Source organism: Alexandromys fortis, unplaced genomic scaffold, assembly GCF_014885135.2.
Source record: "Alexandromys fortis isolate MF-2015 unplaced genomic scaffold, M_Fortis_MF-2015_v1.1 scaffold_82, whole genome shotgun sequence".
NCBI lineage: Eukaryota > Metazoa > Chordata > Mammalia > Rodentia > Cricetidae > Alexandromys > Alexandromys fortis.
The window spans coordinates 6759356-6782906 of NW_026067963.1; the positions used below are offsets into that span (position 1 = coordinate 6759356).

A 23551-nucleotide genomic window follows, 5' to 3' on the forward strand; every position below is an offset into this window, starting at 1 on the left:
AGTGAAGTTTGGAGACCAGGATAACAATTAGGGAATGGGACCTGCATGGAGACAGTTGTAAGAATGGATAATAATAAAAATAATAATAATAATTTATAATAATAATAATTTTAAAAGGAGAGTCTACAGATATCTAGGGGCCAGAAACAGGCAGAGGTGGACTCCAAAAAAACACTGAAGAAGGAAGGGTGGGGCCAAGCAGGACTGACATGCCAGGGTGCGGCTGTCTGGCTCTTTCTTTGGCTTGGCCTCATCCCCAGACCTTAGTCAGCTGAGTCTAGAGTTCTTCCCAGTCGTCCTCTCCTCCTATCCACCCCCCCCCCTTTTCCTTCTTCATCAAATAAATCCTGACAAGGGGATATTTTCCCTGAGCATCCATCCCACACCCAGAACCGTGGTGACAAATCTTTCCAGGGAGCCCTGTTCCCCAAATACTGTTCTAGTTATCTTAGAGTAGACCTTTAAAACGAGGAGGCAGAGCCCAGTGGTGGTGGTGCACACTTTTAATCCCAGCACTCAGGAGGCAGAAGCAGGTGGATCTCTGTGAGTTCAAAGCCAACCTAGTCTGTACAGCCAGTTCCAGGGCAGACAATCCCTGTCTCAAAAGAAGAAAAGAAAAAAAGAAGGGGGAAGGATGGTGACACAAATCTGTACTTCCAGAAGGGACAGGGAAATCAGGACTGTAAGTCCATCCTTGGCTCTAGAGTGAATTAAGAGCAGCTTGAACTACGGACACACGGTCTCAATGGATATGGGGGAGGAGAAAAGAGAGGGGAGAGAAAGCCTTCTGTTCAGAATCCCAGGGAATGCTCAGGAAGCCTCTTGGGTTTTCCCCTATGCTGACACATCTTTGAAAGCAGAGACGTCCCCCCCGGACCTTTGTGTCACACGCATACAGTCTGATGCTCCAGTAACAAAAGGGACTCTGGCAAGGAAGGAAATGAGCCGCTGAGACAAACTGGTGCGGATGGGCTGATGCCGGCCTGCAGGAAGGGGCCAAGCAGTGCTAAGAGCCAGACAGGCATTGGAAAGATGAGCACACACACACACACACACACACACACACACACACACGTACATGCATGCACACACACACACACACACACGCACATATGCACACACAAACACATGTGCACACGCACAAAGTAATCGGCCACCATTTATATTTAGGAAGCAGTGTTTGTGTCTAGCTTCATACTAACTGCTTTCTGATGGTTCTATGGGAAGATTTCATAACTAATGCCCCCAAATTTGCCCCTTAAAAAATGGACACCCACATTTCGGAGGCTTGGGATAGGTGTCGAACATGTTCAAGCAGCCTTCGGAAGGGAAACGTTGTTTTGGTTTTGGTTTTTTGTTTGTTTCGTTTTTGAGGCAAGGTCTTGCCTTGAACTCTTGATGCTCCTGCCTCAGCCTGCCCACTGCCTAGCTCCTCAAAGTGGCCTTTGGACACAAGTTACCATCTTGCTGGCCCACTCACGCCTCAGTTCATCCATCTTTGACATGAACAGAGAGGTGCTGCGTGTTTAACGTTCTTAAAAGTCTGTTTCTTGCTGGATCTAAAAGTTAGTGTTTCTTCCTCCAAAACAGCACTCCTGTGCTGCAACCCACACCACACAGTCAGGCTTTATCCAGCCACTGAAAGCATACATTAGTGGCATGGCTAGTCAACTGTACCCCCAGAGAACTGAAGGGCACAGGGGCTCCCCCTAACTGAGCTGACATTTCTACTGTTGGAATCATGGATCTTACCTTGCTCTATCACGCTGAACTTCAGAAGACTACTTGGAGCCTCTGAGACAGCTACCACCCAACAAGGAAGAGGTTTTGAACCCTATGCCTCATGCCCCCACTCCTGACTGGACTGATGGCCAGTGGACTTATGCATTTGCAAATCACACCGCTTTAAGATATTGAAACGCTGAGGGAAAGAGGCGTAAATCCTGGCTGGGCTATTTTTTCCCTGGGTTAAGTTAATGATCCTCAAGGGAGCAAACTTGTATCCTGGCTGACACGCCTCAAGAAATGAACCACTCCAATTCACCCCAAAACCAACACAAGGAAGCGAAGAGTTTGATGGAGTCAGAAGAAAGTCTTTGTTTTACCGGTTTAACAACAGGTCCTGGCCAACTTTCCACACTTTCTTGAGAAAACCATCCATCCATGTCATTTGGCCTGCTCTCTTTAAAACCCCTCGATGCCCAGAAAACAACTTTCAAAGCATCCAGAACAGAAGGCATGCTGGGAAGACAACCTTGGTATGGCCTTTCTGGTAGCTTTATAGTCAGTGTTTAGCCAGGGAAGATCTAGCCACAGACCCAAGGACCCTTGTCCCCATGACAAGGAGTGGACCCTGGGCAGAGTTTCCATCCTGAGTCTTCAATATCTACTTCAGATGGCAGAATTTGTGCAGGGCATGGGGACTCTGTCCTCAGTGAGAACCTAAGACAGATTTAAACAGCTACCATTTAGGGTAGAAAGTAACTAACGGTCCATAATTAAGATTCTCATTATACGACAGTTCATATGCATTGGGTACTTGGTAGAGAGACTGACACCTGTCTTCAGAACGGACTAATTATGTGCTTGTTGGATACATTTATTCAGCACCTGCTGTGAACTAGGATGTATGTCAGATATTTTCCCACCACACAATCTTCTCACAAATATTCTCTGATCCCATTTTTTAAATATTCTTGTCGCAATCATTTATGGCAGAAGAGGCGTATGCCACAGCACACGTGGAGGTCAGAAGACAGCTATGGTAGTCAGATCTCTCCTTCTGCCATGTGAACCTCCACTTTTAACAGAAAAGGAACACGAGACGTAGGGGTGCTAGATGATGTCCCCACGGTCACCCCAATGATGAAAGGCAGTGGTAGGACTCAAAGTCAGAGTTGTCTGGGGAGAGCAACCATGCTGTGACCTCATTTCGTGGATGATTAGCCCTGGGTGGCAGCACCTTCCTTCCATGGAGTTGTGACTAATTCTCTGCTATGTCGTAGAGCCTCACAGGACACAGGCTGGCAAGGAGTAAGACGACCACTGCCTGTCTAGGACTCTTAAAGCCACGTCTTGTAGAACTGACGCTGGCATTTGTCTCTGGCGTCCCTTAATGTCCTCTAGCGGAAACAGGGAAGAGGGACAAAAGTGAGTCTCAAAGACAGAGACACAAGCTCTAAGTCCCGTTTTTAGCATCCCTCCAGCAGGGCTCGCAGAGCTACTGAGAGCAACCCTGAAGACTCACCCAGTTTCCACGCCAACAGTGGTATCCTCCCCTATCCTGTACCACCATTTGGCTTTAACCCGGGGAAATTCTCTTCATTCTTTTTCTTTCCATTTCCTCAGCCAAAGGACTTTTGAGAGTGTGAAAAAGCTTTCAGAATAAAGGCTGAGTAAGGGAGCCACAACAGCCTGGGAAAACTCAGCGCCATCGTTGCAGACTCGGCTAAGACATCTCCCCCAGGAAATCTCCTCTGACCAAATGCCAGCAGAGTGTGCAAAATCATGCCCACTAAGCCATGCTCCCAGCCCTCTGTGTTACCCGGGCATAAGTACGCTACACTGAGCATGGTTATGTCTTTCGCTTGCTCTGAGCAGGTGGGTCTGCATCTGGCCTGTCTGTTTCCAATTCTGAGCTCAGTCCAGGAAGCCTGCAGATCACTGGAGAAGGAAAGGCAAGAAGAGGGGAAAAGACCCTGCGTAGACTCTTGGCTCCTAGCTCAGCCTTCCTTGCTCACAATTGTCTTGGGCCTGGTGAAGCGTCCTGGAGTCCCAGCTGCCAAGGAGAAAAGGATGCGGCCTCTGAAGGAAAGGGGGCTACAGGGGAGAGCTGTTCTCTAAGCAAAGGGGGGCAATGAAAGCTGGGCCTGCAGGGCTCCAGTGACGAAGGTCACAGGCACTGCTTAGGAGTGTTTGCAGTGTTCAGTGTGGCCTCTGAGATGGCTCAGCTCCTATGACTTGCCCCCTATTAGCCCTGGGCCTGTGGGTCATGGAGCAGTGCACAGGATCTCATGAAAAGCAGCCCTGACCTCCATGTACCCGGCTCACCCGTGGCAGGAAATTCCATGTTGTAATAGCTGGATTTCTTCCATTCATTCTTGATCCGTGACTAGGTAACCAATTGGTCATTAAAGAAACCATTTAGGAACCTCAGTCTAGGCTGTCTTCTGCTAATGAGCACAAAGAAGGAAGTAAGACGGGACAAAGGGCTCTGGGCACCCCCATTTCCATTGCTAGCCTGACTTAGGGACAGAAGTGAAAATATTTAAGTGCCCCCACCCCTGCCTGTCAGTGTTAACCATGAGGATTTCATAGAGCTGGGTTTGGCGTTGAAAAGCACACGCTTAGAAGCACATCTGGCTGCGGTCGTGTTATGAAACTGAACACACGTGAATGCGAGTAGATTAGAAAAACAGTCCCCGGTATCTGGGGAGACTCTCAAACAAGTGCTTTGCAAAGAGCGGCATTAGGAAATGTTCTCACACACACACACGAGGCCCATCGACCTGAAAATAAATCAAAGTAAAAAATCGGCACCGAGTCAGTCACCCTGAGCAGCTGGCTAGGGAAAGAGGCTGACACAGTAGCCACCATCTAGTCACCCTTCATTTCCTGTGCAGCTGATGGCAGAGGGCATCAAGCCCACTTTTACTTTGTCACTGCCCGTTTTTTAATCAGCTTGGGGATAGGGGTGTTGCAATACGCAGGCTTCCCTAGTTCCCAGCAGAGATTTGGATTTTCTGGACATTTCACCTTGCTCTTTCCACTCGCCAAGAGAACCGTATCCCTCCTGCGTGCAATCTGGTCCCTCTCGGGTGAGCAGCAACTTGAGACTTGATGTCATCCCCAGACATGTGCGGAGCGGCTGGTATTTCCACATCACTCCTCACTTTGGGCACAATTGCTTGGCGAGGCGTCAAGCCTGCTGGGCAAATCTAACCCTGTCGGTATGTGAAGTCACATACCTAAAAGCGCAGGCCCAGGCAGCACCTGGATTTTATTAATATCTCAAAGTTGGATTAACAACAGATTTCGTGTGTGTGTGTGTGTGTGTGTGTGTGTGTGTGTAGTATATGGTCAGGTGCATATGCATGCACATACATATGTGTGCAGGTACCCCTGTGTGAAGCAGAGGTCAGAGGTTGGTGTCTGATGTCTTCCTTGGTGACTCTCTCCAGTCTCTTTGGAGACAAGGTCTCTTACTGAAGTTAGTGCTCACCAACTGGCTCTACTGACTGGCCAGTGAGGTCCAGTGCCTATCTCTGTCCCTTCCCTGTACCCATGTACAGATGCTCACTTAAGTACCCGTAAGGTCAGGTACAGATGCCTGGCCATTTTGCATGGGTTCTGGAGACCCCCAAGTCAAGTCTCCATGTTTGCACAGTGAGCACCTTACCCACTGAGCCATTTCCTTGGCCCAAAGAACACAGAGATTTCTAATGGCTAATTACCTGACTCTATCCTGAAAGGAAACTCACAGTAAAGATGGCGATGACCTAGCTAGAGAAGGACTCAGCATCCTTTTTCTTCAGGAGCTTAGCATCGCAGAGCCCAGTAAAGGCCAACAGCCTAGCGAGTACTCGAGTAACACCAAAAATATCCATCTCCATTGAGAGATTTGGAGTTGGCTCCGACCATCTGCTGTCACTGCAGCCCAAGGTTCTCTTTCATTTGGAAACGATGCTGTCAACTTGGTTTAGAACACACACCAATGAGACATATGCTCAGCCTCCCTGCCTAGAGAGATGCTGGCATGAGTCAGTCTGCCGATTGAAGCCTCGTTTATGACTTCTCTTCTCTTCTCCCCTAGTGACCGTGACAGTGGGAGGCAAGCAGCACTTGCTTGGACTGTACGACACCGCAGGACAGGTATGAGCTCACTGTCTCCATTCATTAAGGGTTGGGGGAAGAAAGGGGTGTAGGAGAAAGCATGGTCCATTTGGCTCATCATGCAGGAGCTAACAGCATGGGCATCTCCCATTCTCATCATTTGGGGCCCGCATATACTCTACCCAAACGGCAACCAAATGCACATTCTTAACTTGAAAAAAAATATATATATATATAAAATCCTAAATCGCTGATGGTATGACCAACACTGCAAAACCATCAATACTCAAAACAACAAAGTAATATTTCTAGCCAAGATTTTCAATTGTCTCCAACCCAACCCTGTTCCACATCCAAGATGTACAGGTTTATTTTACAAATTATAGCTTTACCCTTTTTCCCCATGCTATTTTCTTTGCCCATCCTTTATATGATTTACCCTAATGAGCTATGAAAAGGCTCAGAAGAGATGGGGGGGGTATGATGGGTTAAGGACTGAAAAGAAAACAAGGATCTGAATTCATCCCACAGATGAAGGTCAATCCCGAACCACTGCAAAGCGACTCCTAGTTTTCTATGATTCCCCAGATACTCTGATTCTGTCACAAGTGTTTCTTTGGGCTTGAGAATAGAAGGGCATTGACTTGAATCCCAACAGCGAACCTGCACATGGCTGTCCTTGGGTGAAAACACTGGGTAACCGCCTTTTCCCCACTTCACACAGAGCTGTGGAAAACATCCAGGGTTAGAAGTTTGCCCAGTGGAGGAGGGGCTGTGAAGGAGCCATGGATGGCTGTGGCCTAATTTCTTGGATAAAGCCTGTTACCATATGTCTTGAATCATTTATTTAGGTCAAAACCAGCGGGTTATTCAGTCAGTCCAAATTTATACGGCTTAAGTCCTTTGGAGTGAATATTTGACCGTGATCTTTCCCACTGTGAGTTTCTTGGTAATTGTTAATAGCTATGCATTTGTCAAGGCCTTTTCTCACAATTATCTGGAGATATGTCATTTTGTCAACTTGAAAGCTCTCTATTAGAAAATAAATAAATGGGATCTCTTCAAGGTTTTCAGTGTGTGTGTGCAAGGACCACCACCAAGTGTGTGTGGGACATCAAAGCTGTGGCTTTACAGCCAGAGCAGGGGGCAGGGATAGTCTAGCATCAGACACAAGGCTCCTTTCCAGGACCCTCCGGATTCTACCCGTGGCCAGGTGACTTGGAAAACCACTGTCAGAACTAGGGAGTAGGGTGACCTCTCCCATCAATATCAAGAAACAGAAACAGAAGAAGGGAAAACATATGCCCCTAGCTATTCAAGGGGAAAAGTCACTCTGTGTCCTCCGATACAAGAGAATACAGCTCCTAGCAGAAAACATCCCAGCCAACGAGGCGCATGGATTCAGGGGCTGGAAGTGCCTACTCTAACTCAGTCACGTGATCAGTGGGCTGTCTCTATTCGTCTGTGCATGACAACCCCAGTGTGTAAGGTCCGTAGACTCCAGTTTGCAAAGCTCTGTCCAGAACGGGCTCTTTCACACTCGGAAACTGCTCTGTCCCCCTTGCCTTCTCAGAAAATTCTGGAAGCCCTTGCCCATTTGGCTCTCCCCCTGCTTCTGTAGTGATCCACAGCAACTGTTGGTTCCTATATATAATTGCCTCAACAACAATATCCCCCCCATCTCTATTTCAATCCACACCCAATAAAACCGTTTAAAAGCTCCTGTAGAGCTGAGTTATTATTTCCCTTACTCTATCCTTAAAAAAAAAAAAAAACACTAGGGTAATTGGAAATTATAATATATTGTCAAAATACCTTTAATATGTTGTGAAAATACCTTTAATATACTGTGAAAATACCACTAAACTTCAAATTGAAGCAGAAGGGTGACCCAAACCTCTGACACAGGGTGAGGAACGCTGTAAAATATAGTAACAAGTAGATTCGCGCTATTTCTTCCACTTAATTTTCACCTTATTGCTTTCCTCCACTTATTTTGAAATCTCCGGACAGACAAGGTTCACACGGGGAGCGTGGAGATGGGAAATCAGAACACATGTGAAGCTTCCTTCTGGGCCTCAGGTTCTGTGATTAAGAACTTTAGAAGGTAATTTCAAGAAACCCTGAAAGAACTTGAGGTAATTAATCAAAAAGGTTTGAGTTGAGGCTCAAGGGAGGCCTTTCAGCCGTGGAAGATTTTGAAATACAGGGACGTGTTCCAGCGGAGGATAGACTGTCGTTCGCCTCCTGGACCAGCGATTCCCAAACTTGAGCATGCACCAGAATCACCCAGGGCTTGTTAAAAACCAGCCATGGGGCCATCGCCACAGCTTCCAATGCTTCAAGTCCAGGGTGGGTCCCGAGAATTTGCACGTATGATAGATTTCTGTTGCTGCCGCTGTGGACAGCACACTTCCCGAGCCGCCGCTCTAGGGGCTGTCCGCTGACATAGCTTGTACATGGAGCGACTTAGAAATGCATGGTGCTTGGGGAGACTGAAGCAGCAGGGTCAGAAGTTCAAAGTCATCCTCAGCTATATAGGAAGTACAAGGCCATCCTGGGCTACCTGAGACCCTGTCTTACAAAACACGGCAGAAACAAATGCAGGACCTTAGATCCTGGCTCCAAGTTAAGGGATTTAAGTCTTTAGTGGCTGAGGAATGTTTCCAACAAAATAACTACCTCTACCTCTACAAATTAGCCAAAAGAGCTTCACAACAAATTTAATTTAGGAGGTGTATAGTCCAGGTTTTCTGGAGGAACAGAGCTGATAGGATGAAAAAAAAAATCAAACATTGAGTTAGCAAAAGCTTTACCCCTCAGATCACCAGGCAAGCAATAAGGCCAGTCCTCCGAACTAGTCTCTTCAGGTCAGGCCAACTCACCTGTGTATAATATGTGTAATACACACACATATATACACATACATGTATATATATATATATATGTTTGTGGGATCTAATATATATATACATGTGTGTGAGTATGTGTGTGTATGTGTGTGTGTGTGTGTGAGAGAGAGAGAGAGAGAGAGAGAGAGAGAGAGAGAGAGAGAGAGAGAGATTTAATAGTATGACTTACAGGCTGTGGTCCAGCTAATCCAACAATGACTATCTGTCAATGGAAAGTCCAAGAATCCAGTAGTTTTTTCAGTCCATGAGGCTCAGATGTCTCAATTGGTCTCCATTATGTGCTGAAATCCTGAAGATGTAGGCTCTAATGCCAGTGAAAGAATGGGATTGCCAGTGAGGGTGAGAGACAGCGGGCAGAGAGCAAGCTTCCTTCTCCCATGTCTTTATATGTTCTGCCAGCAGAAGCAGCAGCCCAGATTAAAGGTAGATCTTCCCACATCAAAAGATCCAGGTTAAAAGTAGATCTTCCCACTTCCAATGGTTTACATAAGAAAAATCCCTCACAGGTGTGCCCAGTCACTTGGGCTTTAGTTAATTCCAAATGCAGTCAAGTTGACAACCAAGAACAGCCATCCCATAAGGCTTGTCCCAAAAGTCCCAGTCCCCTTTCTAAGTAGGATCGTCTCCCCTCCAGTGATACTAGCAAATGTGCCTGAAGTTTCAAGGCTGAAGAACACTGACAACTAACCAAAAATTACCTGTTGAGTCTATTACTAAATAAGGCAAGAGAAATGACCTCGGAGCATATCAATAACCCCAGACCCAGAAAGACAATTATCACATGTACTCACTCATAAGTCATTTTTAAACATAAAGCAAAGAAAACCAGCCTGCAAATCACAACCCCAGAGAACCTAGACAACAATGTAGACTCTAAGAGAGACTTTCATAGATCTAATCTACATGGGAAGTAGAAAAAGACAAGATCTCCTGAGTAAATTGGGAGCGCGGGGACCTTGGGGGAGGGTTGAAGGGGGAGAGGAGAGTCAGGGAGGGGAGCAGAGAAAAATGTAGAGTTCAATAAATACCAATTTAAAAAAAGGAAATAAAAGAAGAAGAAGCAGCCGGGCGGTGGTGGCGCACGCCTTTACTCCCAGCACTCAGGAAGCAGAGGCAGGCGGATCTCTGTGAGTTCGAGACCAGCCTGGTCTACAGCGCTAGTTCCAGGACAGGCTCCAAAGCCACAGAGAAACCCTGTCTCGAAAAACCAAAAGAAGAAGAAGAAGGAGGAGGAGGAGGAGGAGGAGGAGGAGGAGGAGGAGGAGGAGGAGGAGAAGAAGAAGAAGAAGAAGAAGAAGAAGAAGAAGAAGAAGAAGAAGAAGAAGAAGAAGAAGAAGAAGACTCATTCTGAAAGGTTGGGTGAGGGGATTTTGTTATCCCCACCCTTGAAGGCAACCCTGAACAAAACTGTTTAGCCAGCTTTCCTCTGCCGTGTGGCCTCTAATATGGCTGTGTCAAAGACAGGCTCAAGACTCTCCTCAGGGCTTCACAACTCAGTCAAGCTTCTGGTGAAGACGGTTTGTTTCGGTTTTGCTTTGTTGGTTTTTCGAGACAGGGTCTCTTGGGTAGCCTTGGCTGTCCTAGACCTAGCTCTGTGGACCCGTTTGGCCTCGAACTCACAGATGAAGATGGTTTCTAATGACGTCATGTGTGTGCTGCAAGCACGTGGAAGCTGGCTTCCTTCCCAGACCTCTGAGACAAACTATCATTTGGGCTTTGAGTAAGAAAAAAAATCTTCAGAATTCAGTCAGATGAAATTTCAAAAACTAGGGCCAGGCGGTGGTGGCGCACGCCTTTAATCCCAGCACTTGGGAGGCAGAGGCAGGCAGATCTCTGAGGTCAAGTCCAGCCTGATCTACAGCATGAGCTCCAGGCCGGTCAGAGAAACCCTGTCTTCGGGGCGGGGGGCGGAGGGAGGGGGAGCGGTGGAGAAAGCCACCAGAAAAAAAAAAAAATCAAAATTTAGGTTAATAAAGCACTTACGCTCAGACCATCAGGCAAGCAATAAGGCCAGCCCTCGGCCTAGTCTCTTCAGGTCAAGCCAACTCACCTGCGCGGCTCAGACTCCTCGTCAAGGATTGCTCACAGTTTCTCTCAAAGTTCCTCCTGTGCTCCGATTTCTGGCTCAGCTACAGGACGAGACTAAGAAGGACAGCGTGCCCAGCTGGCTTGTTCGGCGTGTGCCATGAGAAATGAAGAGGAAAGCGTGATGTCAGAGTGGCAAGGCGTCTGCTAAGCCTGAGCAGTCATAGCCTGAGGAACTGTGGGGGAGGGGCTGTTCCCAGGCCGGTGCTCAGAGCCAGGCGTCCTCTGCGCCCCCAGTGGATCAGCCACGGTGCTGCGACGACATCTCGCGGTCTTCCCAGTGGTGACATGAGCAAAGCCAGCTCTCAGTCCTCACTCCCCGTGGTTGCATCTCAAAGACAGCAAGCACTAGCGGAAGTTGTGATCAGCATCACTGCCAGGAGAAATGAGTGGACCCTGCGGTCAGGAGCCAGGGACCACCCTCTCTGCTGTTTACAACAGTTTCTCATCAGAGAGCGAGCTCGGGTCCTCTCGAGACCAGAGGCGGCCTGCGCACCGCGAGCATAGGATGCTCTCACTGCCAAACCACAGCCCACAGCAGCTCAGTTGCCACCAGTGACTGTGGGAACAGAAAGACCACACTGGCCTAGGGCTGCAGCCACACATCTTCACCGGGACCTGGTACCCGCAGCTCCTGTTCCCTCTCAGGGCCTCGTCTTCAGGAGCGCGTGAGCAGGCTGGAGGTACACGCAGCTGGGGCTCATTAATGGCAACCCCTGGTCCACTTGGAAGCGCACGGGACTTCCTCTTTGCTATTGGCTGAGCCGACGGGGCCATCTGGAGCACGGGGTGGAAAGTTTGCCTAAAACCTCAGAGTAAATGTTTTCCTCTCCATGAGCAACTCGAACTTTCTCGCCCCATGGATCTCAGAGTGGTTTCTAGGAGTGCGCTTTCTGGAGACTGCTGCCCATGTGATGGGCTATTGGGAAAAGTAGTTTCGGGATCCATGCTTACCTTTCCCCTAATCAAGAAAAATGAAGATGAAGGACACTGACTACAAGATGCAATCAAGGTCCAAACATTTGGATTTCATTACTGCTTATAGTTGGGAAAAATGAATTTCAGAGTCATCTCGGGAGTCCAATGAGGGCAGGGCCTGGGGTTCCCGGAAGTGCAGCTGCTGCTGGCTTTAGATGAGGGGTGGATTCCTTTCCCCTCATCATTCACGGTCTCGCGGCAGCCAAAGCACCGACCCAGGGAGTCACACAGGCAGCATCATAGTCTCGCATTTACACTTCACAGAGAAAGAAAACGGGGCAAAGAGAACTGAGCACAAACTACACTAAAGTGCAGTAACAAGCGAGGTAGGGACTTGAATCCATTGAGTTCGTCTCCACTCGTCATGCTCTTGGGCAACGTCCTGAGCTCCCACCCTGTTCGGCTTTCCAAGTCTAGCTTGACTTATAGGGAGAATATGAAAGCAAGGCTGATGCTGACAACCCTAGGCTAAATGTCAGGCAGCTCACACAGAAAAAAAAAAAAGCAGAATTTATTGATTTCATTGAGCTCTACATTTTTTCTCTGCTCCCCTCCCTGCCTCTCCCCTCCCCTTCAACCCTTTCCCATGGTCCCCATGCTCCCAACTGACTCAGGAGATCTTGTCTTTTTATACTTCCCGTGTAGATTAGATTCATGTATGTCTCTCTTAAGGTCCTCGTTGTTGTCTAGGTTCTCTGGGATTGTGATTTGCAGGCTGGTTTTCTTTGCTTTATGTTTAAAACCCACTTATGAGTGAGCACATGTGATCATTGCCTTTCTGTGTCTGAGTTACCTCTGTCTGATGTGTGGTTGGTGAAGATCTTTTCCCATTCTGTAGGCTGCCGTTTTGTCTTATTGACCATGTCCTTTGAAAAAAAAAAAAGCAGAATTCTATTCCCAGCCTCTTGTGAGCCTGAGGCAGATGGCAGAACTCAATGCTTCTCCTTGCTACACAGAGAGCAGCCCCTGGGCGCTCACCAGACATGCGCATTCTAGGCTTCACTCCAGACCTGGTGCTGAGCAGAAATCCACTGTGCAATGAGTTTCCAGTGATCCAAATGCAAGGAGAACTAATAGTTTCGTGGTTCCACCACTGCCCCTTCATGACACAGCTGCTCATGAATGTATTTGAGGCCCAGATGATCAGCCAGTCTGTGCTGAGTGTTTGTTCCTCAGAACCTTTGAAATAACCATCCACAGTGCCCACACTTGACAGCCCCAGATCCACCTCTGACCTGAACCCTTGCTTGCCTTGCAGGGCAGTGGGTAGCAAGTACTCAAAAACGTACACAGTCCCAAATCCCTACCTTCCCTGCCCTAGTCCAAGTCCCCTTGCATCCAGCTTAGCCCTCCAAAACACTCAAAGTGGATTTTATAGATGAACACATTGTCTCTTCACGAAGTGCACAAACGCCTGTTGCCAAGAGTCATTTTCAATCTTAGAAGAGGCCTCAATGCCATTAGGACCATTTAGCCCTTCCTCACGGCTGAGCGACATCGTCTTCAGGAATGTGACCATAACCTACACAGTCCACGCATGTTTCATCACAAAAGCCATTCAAGTCATCAGTGGGTAATGAATTCAAACCCCCAACCTCCTCACATCGCCAAACCCGGAGTTCTTTTTTATTAATTCTGGACTTCTGCCATAGTTCCTAGCCACAGCCACAACCAGGAGTGGCAGGCTCCTCCCAGCCAGGCAGAGACCTACGTTGAGAGATGTTTCTCTCTCCAGTCCTGTTGAAATCTATTGGATGTTCCAGTCTGAGAACTGTATGGCTGGTGGCAGGGGAAAGAATGATAACCCAAGCCCCAGGAAATGAGCTGCATCAGAACTGTGCCAGGCTGGCAGAGCCATGTGGGGTTCAGCACCCCGTGAGTTTAAGCTTGGGACGCCCAGGAGTGTGTAGTCTGAAGGAGCTGTACTGCCAGCCTGGGGACCAGCCTTTGGAAATCACTATATTAACTCAGGTCTAGAGATCTTCCAGATTTAACACGGGAATTTTTCAGTTCAATCAGATAAATGCTCTACCCTCTCAGAATAACTAAAAGAGACAGAGGAACTTCTGTCGCCGTTCACTTACATGGAATTGTTTGTCTTTTCATTCTTTCCCCGACTTGATTTCCAGCTCTTAATCACCTTATCCAGCTCATATGGCATCCTTGACAGTGCCACACACCCAGTGAGTAATCGCTCCTTTTACGTGGACTTACATAGCAGGACTAAAGTCCCAACAGCAAAGAAACGAGCCCTGAGCCCAGAGCCCTGTGAAGCCCAAAAGCTCACACCGCCCGAAATCCTTCTCTGTCGGGAGAGCAACTGAACACACCTCTCACCTCCCCGGCTTTCCCGTCATCTAAGCAGCATTTTAATCAATGGCTAGGAGATCAAGCACTAAATAAACTCTGTCCTTTCAGACCACCAGTTATCCGCTCCTCCCTTGCCTGCATCTGAGGCTAAGCCAATTGTTTTGGTTTGGTTGCTGGCAGCAGGCAGAAGAGGTGATATTTTAAATATACAGTGTCTTCTGCCATCTTGTGGTAACTTGGAGTCAATGCTATCAAAAAAATGCACGAACACATAAACCTATACAGTTAACCTATACAGTGGAGTCACACGTTAACCTATACATATTCCTAGATAGCCGAGTCAAAAAAAAAAAGTTGTGATCTGTCATCTAAAATCCTGAGATAAGGCAATAGCAGTCCAAATCAAACCTAGGTCTGGAAACACGCAAAATGCTTCCTTTGAGTATTTGATTACTTGGTTGGTGGTCCTGGTCCTTGATCTCCTCCTGTGTGAAATGCATACGATTGTGCCATCTGTCTAGTGCTTCCCGGAAAACCCCAAGAGATTGTGCACATCCTTCTTGCAGTGGTGCCTGGTCCTTGGTGAGGGTCCCAAGCCTCACGGTCTGATGATGAAGATGCTGGTGCTACGTGCAGATAAACTTTCTCCACTCCAGGCCAGCACCTGTACAGTACAGGATGCTTCCATACCCAGCCCAATGCTCCATTTATGTGCCTATGCCCAGGGAGGCCAGACGAGGGCTCTGTATACCCTAGAATGGGAATTACAGGCTGTTGGGAGCTGTTATATGGGGTCTGGGCATTGAACCCCGGTCCTCTGGAAGAGCCTAAACACTGAGCTATCTTTCCAGCCCCTAAACCCCGCTTTTTACAATGAGTCACCCTTCTTCATAAAATTACGTGTGGACAGAGCATAGGTAGAGAATGAGAACATCTCATCAGCCTGGCCCCTGGTCTATTTATGGCAGTCTGAGAAGGACATCGAATGTTGTGAGGCGTGACAGATGATGACCCAAGCTCTCTTGGCTTGCAGGTCTTAGCCTGCACCGGGGCCCTAATGAAAGTCACTGTAGTAAACGGCCACAGAAAAGCTGTGGGCAAGGAGCTCCCTGTAGCCACAGCTGCTCTGGGGAGATGGGAACAGCCACACTATGCCCAGAGGACAGGGCTCCACGGCATCTGCCATGTGTACATGGAACATGTGCCTATATGGGATACCTCTGTATTGACACGCGTGTGATATTTGTGATAGTATACGGATACATATATAAGTAAAACATGTCTGAACATACCTTACTATTGGCTAAGTGTTACCAAAACTCCTTAGCAACTAAACAACTGGCAAAAAAAAAAGGGGGGGGGGAACAACCACACCCTCGCACTCAGGTCAATTTACAAACAAATCCCAAACATATTTCTTCAACAAATGTATCTCATTTGGCAACGATGCTTTGCTTTGTATGTTAGTCTACTCTGCGTTAAATCTGAAAACAATCCATAGTTGTTCAATAGAAGATGAGAGGGTCAATGGCCTAGCCGTCATTTAAATACGTGTTCCAGGAGAGGCAGTTCTGGTGTCCGAGGAGAACCGCTCCATCCCTGCTAACTGTACTGTTTAAAGGGGAGAGTTTCCGAAGCCAGGAAGCAGAGCTGAAGGTACCCGGGGCAAGAAGGGGCAGGAGGTGGGGAGATAGGGATCAAAGCATAAGGGTACCATTAGGGAGGATGAATAATTCTAGAAGCTACCGGTCGCAGCACAAGAACTATGGCCAGAGGTGAGCAGCGGTATGTTAGGAAAGTGCCAGAGAGGTAGATTTTAGGCGCTGTCATTGGTAAAAGCAGTAACCAAGTGAGGAGACCCGATGGGCTCATTCCCTTAACTGCAGTGTAACAAAACATGATGGCTATACTTTATCTAACACACAATTTAAAGGAGAAACGAGTGGGTAGACATTATGATATGTAAATTGTACCTCCATAAAGCTGTTTACTATTTTTTAAGTTGCTCTGAAATCGGAAATAGGAGATCTCTGCGTACAATGAAGGGCGTGGCTTACCAGCTGCCCTAGTGGCCCCGACACTGCCCGAGTCCCAAGAACCACACCGACTCTGCGCTCAGCCTGTACCAACCCTCCTCTGCTCTTCCCACAGGAGGACTACAACCAGCTGCGGCCACTCTCCTACCCCAACACCGACGTGTTTCTCATCTGCTTCTCTGTCGTAAACCCTGCCTCTTATCACAACGTCCAGGAGGAGTGGGTCCCGGAACTGAAGGACTGCATGCCTCACGTGCCTTACGTGCTCATCGGGACCCAGGTTAAAATGAGGGTGATGGAGGGGTGAGAGGAGATGGGCGAAAGGTGAGCCTATATCCCACCAAAGGCCAGGAGAGAATCTCAGAGATATTATATCCCTGAACCAAAGTCCTGAAGGTACATGGTTATTTAGTTGAAAACGGTATATAGCTATTTAATATGAAGCAGAAAGTTTTGAGCTGGCATTTAAAATTAACCTCACAGTTTATTTTTTTTTTTAAATAACAGAAATTTTTTTAGCAGACACTCTTCTCCAGCCCTGAGTGCAGGAATGAAGAAGGGGCATCAACTGTATATATTATCTGATATTTTTTAAACTGGGCATCACAATTTTCATAGAGCAAACTAGATATGCAGATCAAAATGACCCTACATTGAGATGGGCAAATCATGACAGGTCTTCTTGATGGCCCTGCTGGAGAAGAAAGATAAACTCTCTGTTCTACCTTTTCCTGAACTCCTTGACCACCCAGATCTTGGGGAAATTAAAACACACACAGTAAGAGCAACATGGATGAATTGTCAACACCTTGGGAGGGTTTGGAAGCTGATGAAATTCTACAGCTTGAATTTCCATCAAGAAAAATTTCCTCTTCTTGGTTGAGGATATCTGAACCATCTGTAGTTTAAGTGGGTTTGGTTCTTTGCTGGTTCTAGGGGCACGAGTGCCCCGAGGTCAGGACTGTGCTATGGCTGCCGGGCTCTGTACCCCTTTCTCATGCTCCTGTTTCTGAGTCCTCATGTTGAATCATACTTGACAAACAGAAAAATTTTAAAGGCATCAATAAAAGAAAACTGCTTTCTAAAAACAACATGGGCAGATGGGGATACGTATTTTCTCTTAAAAACAGACAACGTAGGGCTGGAGAGATGGCTCAGCGGTTAAGAGCATTGCCTGCTCTTCCAAAGGTCCTGAGTTCAATTCCCAGCAACCACATGGTGGCTCACAACCATCTGTAATGGGGTCAGGTGCCCTCTTCTGGCCTGCAGGCGTACACACTGACAGAATATTGTATATGTAATAAATAAATAAATATTAAAAAAAAAACAGACAACGTAGAACTAACTCATTTATCCACACTGCTGGGTACAATTCACATTCCTGCTCTGAACAATAGCTGTTGTTTGTTTGTTTAAATGAAGTCACTTACCTTCAGTTGCAAATATTAGTGTTTGTCTGTAATGAGAAGTGAATGATCCTGCTGCCAGCATACACAACTGGACATCACACCCCTCGGGGTGACTTGAGTCCTTCAGTCACTGCACAGACAGACACCCAGTCAAATGATGAGGGCAACTAGAAAAGCAAATGGAAACAACCAAGACTTTGCATAAGAAGCATCATCCTAATCGGTTGGGTCCTAGCTCGGCCTTGTGACTTCTCTTAAGAAGCAAATCCTGTGTGCCCACATACACAGTGACATTTGAAAGCAAGCACAGTGTTTAGTAAACTGTCCGGTCTATTACCCGCTGCCTTCAAAGCAGGTCCCCCTTGAGGGTTTCTGCTCTTGGACTGTGAGAGCCCTTTGGCCTCTCATCACTGGGACTCCCCGGCAGACGCTGCCAATACATTGGTTATCTGTTGAAAAGGGCTCACGGGGAGCAAATATCCATCCCTTTGAAGGGCAAGATTTGATTCAGAAAAGGAAAAAAAAGACTGGAGCCCAAGTCACGAAAAAGTATTATATAATGAGTGATATAAGCTGCAAAGTTACGATCAAATAATTAATCACTGCAAGGCCCCCAGGCCATCTGGTTAGCACCTGTGCACTGTCTGTGAATTCTAGAAAGAAAGAGAAAATTCAAAACTTCAGATGGCACAGCAGCCAGGGTAAATGCTGTGAAGAAGAAAGTTTAAGGCCACCCTGCTACATCCATGTGCAATAAATAAATAAATAAATAAATAAAGTCCAGAAAGTAGCCTAACCCCAGGCGGGCAAGGCCCAGCACAGAAATACAGAAACAGGACAGGGCGGGGCCGTGTGACACTGTTGAAAACCAACACTTTCACTNAATAAATAAATAAATAAATAAATAAATAAACCACTTCACACTCTCGGATATAGCTTGGGTGAGTATATTGACTTCTTGGAGAGCACTCAGCAGCAACAAAGACCTTGCCAGGGAAGGGTACTTACTATCTTATATCTTCACTTAAAATAACTGAGAAGGCCTAAAAATAGTGAATGTATCTTTGTCCCAGATTGATCTCCGGGATGACCCCAAAACCTTGGCTCGTCTCCTGTACATGAAAGAGAAGCCCCTCACCTACGAGCATGGCGTGAAGTTGGCGAAAGCGGTACGGTCACACTTGAATTGCGTGTTCAAGGATGGGTATGCTGTGCAGGGTTTTGCCTTAAACTGCCGTGTGTTTCGAATCTTCGTGTTTTCTTTCTTCCTCTGTTCTCGATGAGCTAGAAGGGGCCATGTTGGTGAGTGTTCCTGTCGGCAGGCACCTTCTGCTTTTCATTAAGAAACTCCGTGAGTTTCAACAGCTCAGCACTTCCCATTTTGCTTCAGCTTTGTCTAGAAAACGCACTTGCCCCATTAAGCAGGAATTAAGGTGACTCATTAGACATATATCTACAAACCTCCCTGTTTATGGCCAGGGTAACTCACCTAGATGACCTCACAGGAGGCATTTTGGGATTTTCTCTCTCCTCCCGCCGCAGGAAAAAACTTGGATGAAAATCATCTGACAGAGTTACCTTTGTCCGATACTTCGCTTCTTATAATGCATAGTCACTTAGTCTAGACACTGTTACAAACAGCGTATGGAAAAAAATAACACACAGCTCAGAGTAACAGGGTGAGGCATCTAAGTGGCGAAGTGGCGGCTTGACAGATGAAGTCAGCCAGCTCAGAGGAAATGGAGTCCCCTCCACTGGCCGTTCTCCACTTCTGAGAGTGAGCCATCACCAGTGATCTTGTTGTAGAAGTGCTTCAAAATGCATCTGCCAGACACCAGACCTTTGTCTCCCCGCCACCACCATGGCGAGTGCAAAGCAGCCACTAAAATGAACACATGTGCACGCGACTTCTTTCTGCAGAAGGAGACTGAAGGACCACACTTCCCCAATTTGAGGCCACTTCCTCCCTGATGTAGTCGCCAATCCTTCAACCCAAGGAGACTTTAAATTTTTAATGTTTTACTTTCTCAGTAACTAACCCTGCAAAATGTATGCCCCCAGGCAGTTGTTCACCTTCTCAAACCCAGTCAACAATGACATTAACTACAAATTACTCCTTAGCCAAAAGAAAGAGGCATTTCTCTTATTAAAATTTGTCTAGAGGTACCTACCAGATGTAATACGACAGCTTCTCTGGAAGTGGATTAACTCTGATGTCTTATGGGCACGATGTATAAAGGCATCTCTCTCTCTCTCTCTCTCTCTCTCTCTCTCTCACACACACACACACACACACACACACACACACACACACACACTTGAACTCTTTCTGCTTCTTCCAGAACAAGAACAGGGCATTCGAGAAGATGGTGGGATGCTAAGCCTCTTAGGGGAGAGGAAACAGCCCTGGGGAGACAAGCAGGTCCGAATGGCTGACACATTTGAATCCAGCTGTGTGCACACTACCATCTGGGCACCTGAGTGTCATGCCCATTGTCTCTTCTCCAGCCGTGCGTGTGTGTGTGTGTGTGTGTGTGTGTGTGTGTGTTCATTCCCTAGGAAAATGAGCAGGTCTGAGGTTCTACTCCAACACTCAGCCAGATACTCTCATTAACCTACATGTTAACGTATATAACCGTCTGTGACTCCTAGCAGGCACCCCACTGTTTCTGTAGGAGTCTGTTCTCTCTTTTCCTTGTCTCTGGGGCTGTCCTCAACTTCATCCATCTTGGTGGCTTCCTAGCCTCACTTCTCATTTGGGAAGTTGGCTTTTGGTTTTTCCCTCTCCAAAACCTTCCATTTTGTTTCAGATTTTCTTTAAGAACAAGGGCTGAGTTCACCACTTGGTTGCCTTTTGCCAGCCTCTCCTAGCAACTGCTCTCAGATTCACAATCATGTGGCGTCTATGACATCCTAGCTAAAAGAAAGCCAAGTGAGATTCTTAACTGGTTTCGTGACAATTCATGGAATAACAGAAATGTTTTTACTTTCTTCGGTCTTTGGTTCCTCTAGCACATAGTTTACTAGAATAGCAAGAATTTACAGTGTTGATTATGTGTGTCAAAGCACCTCCTCGCAGTGTGTGTTATTGTCAATACTTTCCTCTGTTCCTTCTAGCTACTAGTTTTTGGTTTTGATTTCAGAAAGCTCTCACGTAGCCCAGGCTGGCCCCGAACTCATATCTACCTGAGGATGACCCCGGTCCTCTACCTTTCTCTCGTGGCTGGTATCACACCTGGTTTTATTTTGTGCAGAACTGGGAATCAAAATCCAGGCTTTGAACATCCTGGGCAAGAATGCCGCCAGCTAGGCTCCCTCCCCTCCCCACCCTTCTAGTTATTTCTATGCCTCTTCAGCATGTCCCACCCCATCAGAGGAAGAAAAAAGGACTCGCTTGCCGTTTCACTTGATTAGACACGTTGGGAGTTGGTTTGTTTTCTTTTCTTCCCATCAGATCGTGTGCGTTCTGTCTTTGTGGCATGTTGCCTGGCACTGGGAACAATGCATCTTCAGTATTATAAGGAAGGTATCAGAAAGGCGCTCTCTTCGCAGCCTCAGTCTCTCCTGTGTTTTGTTTTGTTCCCGTGAAATGTGTCAGTTTGGTAAACCCTGCTTCAGATCGCTCACACGTGTGTCAAAACAAGGAGTCTCAGCCTCTGCAGATGGGTCCCAAATGCCTGGCAGCATGGGTCATTTTTCTCCAAGAACCAGGAAAGGCTGCCGATGCGAACAAGGAGGGCTGTGTCTCCTTGACACGATTTTCCATTCCGTCTTCAGCGATCCAGAAGCATTCTTTCTAACATGCCGGTGCCCTTTCCCTGAACCAGGACAAACACTCCTCTCTGACCCTCTGAGCACGTAGAACACGGCAGCAAGCAGTCACCTCACAACTGGGTTCTGTTCCTCACACGTACGTCCCAGGTCACGCCCGAAATCTGTTGGCTGCTTTTCCTGGAACCATCAGCACGCCGTAATGTTAGGTTAACCTCCTGACATAGCAATGCCTTTATGGACTGTCCCATTCTCTCCCCACATATCAGAACCGGGAGAGACAAGTTCGGGCTCCTCCTTGGTCGTTCAGAGGCACAGGTGGACAGGGTAATACTCTAATCCACTGTCAGTTAGCAGCATTGCGGGGAGGAAGGGAGCAAGCCCCACTCGTCTCTCGGGGTCCCAGAATGGATGAACAGAGTCGCTCAAACTCCTGGAATTTTTGGACTCACTCTTGAGTTTTGGGATCATCAGTGGGAAGGTCGTCCAATGACAACAGCCTCCAGCACTTTCCAGGGTTTTTTTTTGTTGTTGTTGATATTGTTGTTCCCTCTGCATGACCGACAAGAGTCACTACAAGCAAGCAGCCGTTCAGTTAATCATTCCTCGCTGTGCCTTTCGCGTGTGTGCAGATCAAGCTAGGACACAAGCCCCAACGGCAGCAGATGACATTTCGTGTAATTGTTAGAAAAGAAATTCTCTATCCCCCTTCCCTCTGTCTCATATCCTGTTTTTAATGAATTTTTTGAAGTCGTTTCCGAATCTAAAGGCCAGACCATTGCCAAAGCAAAATCCATAGAGTAGACAGACGTTCAGTGTCCACTGATGGCTTCAGCTCCCTGCTTTTGGATTTCCCGTTGGCTTATAAAACAGCCCTTCTTATCAGAAAAGAACACATACCAAAAACTTACATGCCGTCTGTAGGAAGAGTTTTGAAAGAAATTTCAGGACCTGACCAAAGCAATTTTATTTCATACCGAGACTTCCTATCTGTGACATTTCAAACAATCCTGTTTCAATGACAGTCGGCTTGGCCAGCTTGTTCCTGGGCTGGGTAATGGAGTCACAGAGGCTCGGAGAGTAAGAAAACCAGCACGGCCCAAGGGCCGAGAAGATGGCTCATCGTGTAAGAGCACTTGCTATGCAAATATATGAGCTACGCGTGAGTTTAAATCCCAGCACCCACATAGAAGCCAGGCTTGGCTCCTTGTGCAGTAACCCTAGCACTGGGCAGAGACTGGCAGATCCCAGCAGTTCACTGGCCAGCCAGGTCTAGGCTGAATGAAAGACCCTTTTCCCAGGGCACAGGACAGAGTGACAGAGAAAGACACCTGATATCCTCCTCAGGCCTACATATGTGGGCACACACACAGAGATACACATACATATACACGAGAGAGAGACACACATGCAGATACACACAGAGAGACACACACAGACACACAGACATAAATACATATGCACAGATACACATACAACACACAGAGATACATACACACAGAGACACACACAGATACATACACACAGAGAGATACACATACATACACACAGATACATATACATACACACAGAGAGATACACATACATACACACAGAGCGACACACAAAGAAACACAGACATAAATACACATGCACAGATACACATAAACACACAGACACACACAGATACATACTCACAGAGAGATACACACACAGATACACACAGACACAAAGACACACAGAGACACATACACAGATACATGAAGCATGATTAATAAAAGCTCAGAGAGAGAAATTGGGGTTCAACCTGAAAGTCAGAAAAATAAAATAACCAGTCACTGACTCTTACCTCTACTTCAGTCCAAAATGGCGATCCTGCCTCCAGGAATCTCAGAATGAGACTGTGACTGAGCTGTCTCCTCCCGTCTTAATAATCCTCTCTAGGGCCGAGATTAAAGGCATGAACTGCCCAGTTTCTATGGCAACTAGTGTGGCTACTGGGATTAAAGTGTGTGTCAACACTACCTGATCTGTAAAGTTGACCAGTGGGGGGGGGCTGTTTTATTCTCTGATCTTCAGACAGCTGTATTTATTAAAACACAAATGAAATGTCACTACAGATACATACACACACAGATACACACAGATACACACACACACACACACACCTCAAGAGACAGACATTTTAAACATAATTCTCTTTCTGTTTAAATGTTCACTTTGCTTTGCTTGGGCTGCA

The 23551-nt window shown here is 47.0% G+C and overlaps 1 protein-coding gene across 1 annotated transcript in view; it reads left to right on the plus strand.

Annotated features, from left to right (window-relative positions):
• Positions 1–23551, plus strand: part of Rhoj (ras homolog family member J) — a 95701-nt gene that overhangs the window by 65318 nt on the left and 6832 nt on the right. The window contains exons 2-4 of the mRNA XM_050153645.1: positions 5813–5871; positions 16269–16433; positions 18636–18731. Coding sequence (XP_050009602.1) covers positions 5813–5871; positions 16269–16433; positions 18636–18731 — 320 coding nt within the window. The remainder of the gene's footprint in view (positions 1–5812; positions 5872–16268; positions 16434–18635; positions 18732–23551) is intronic.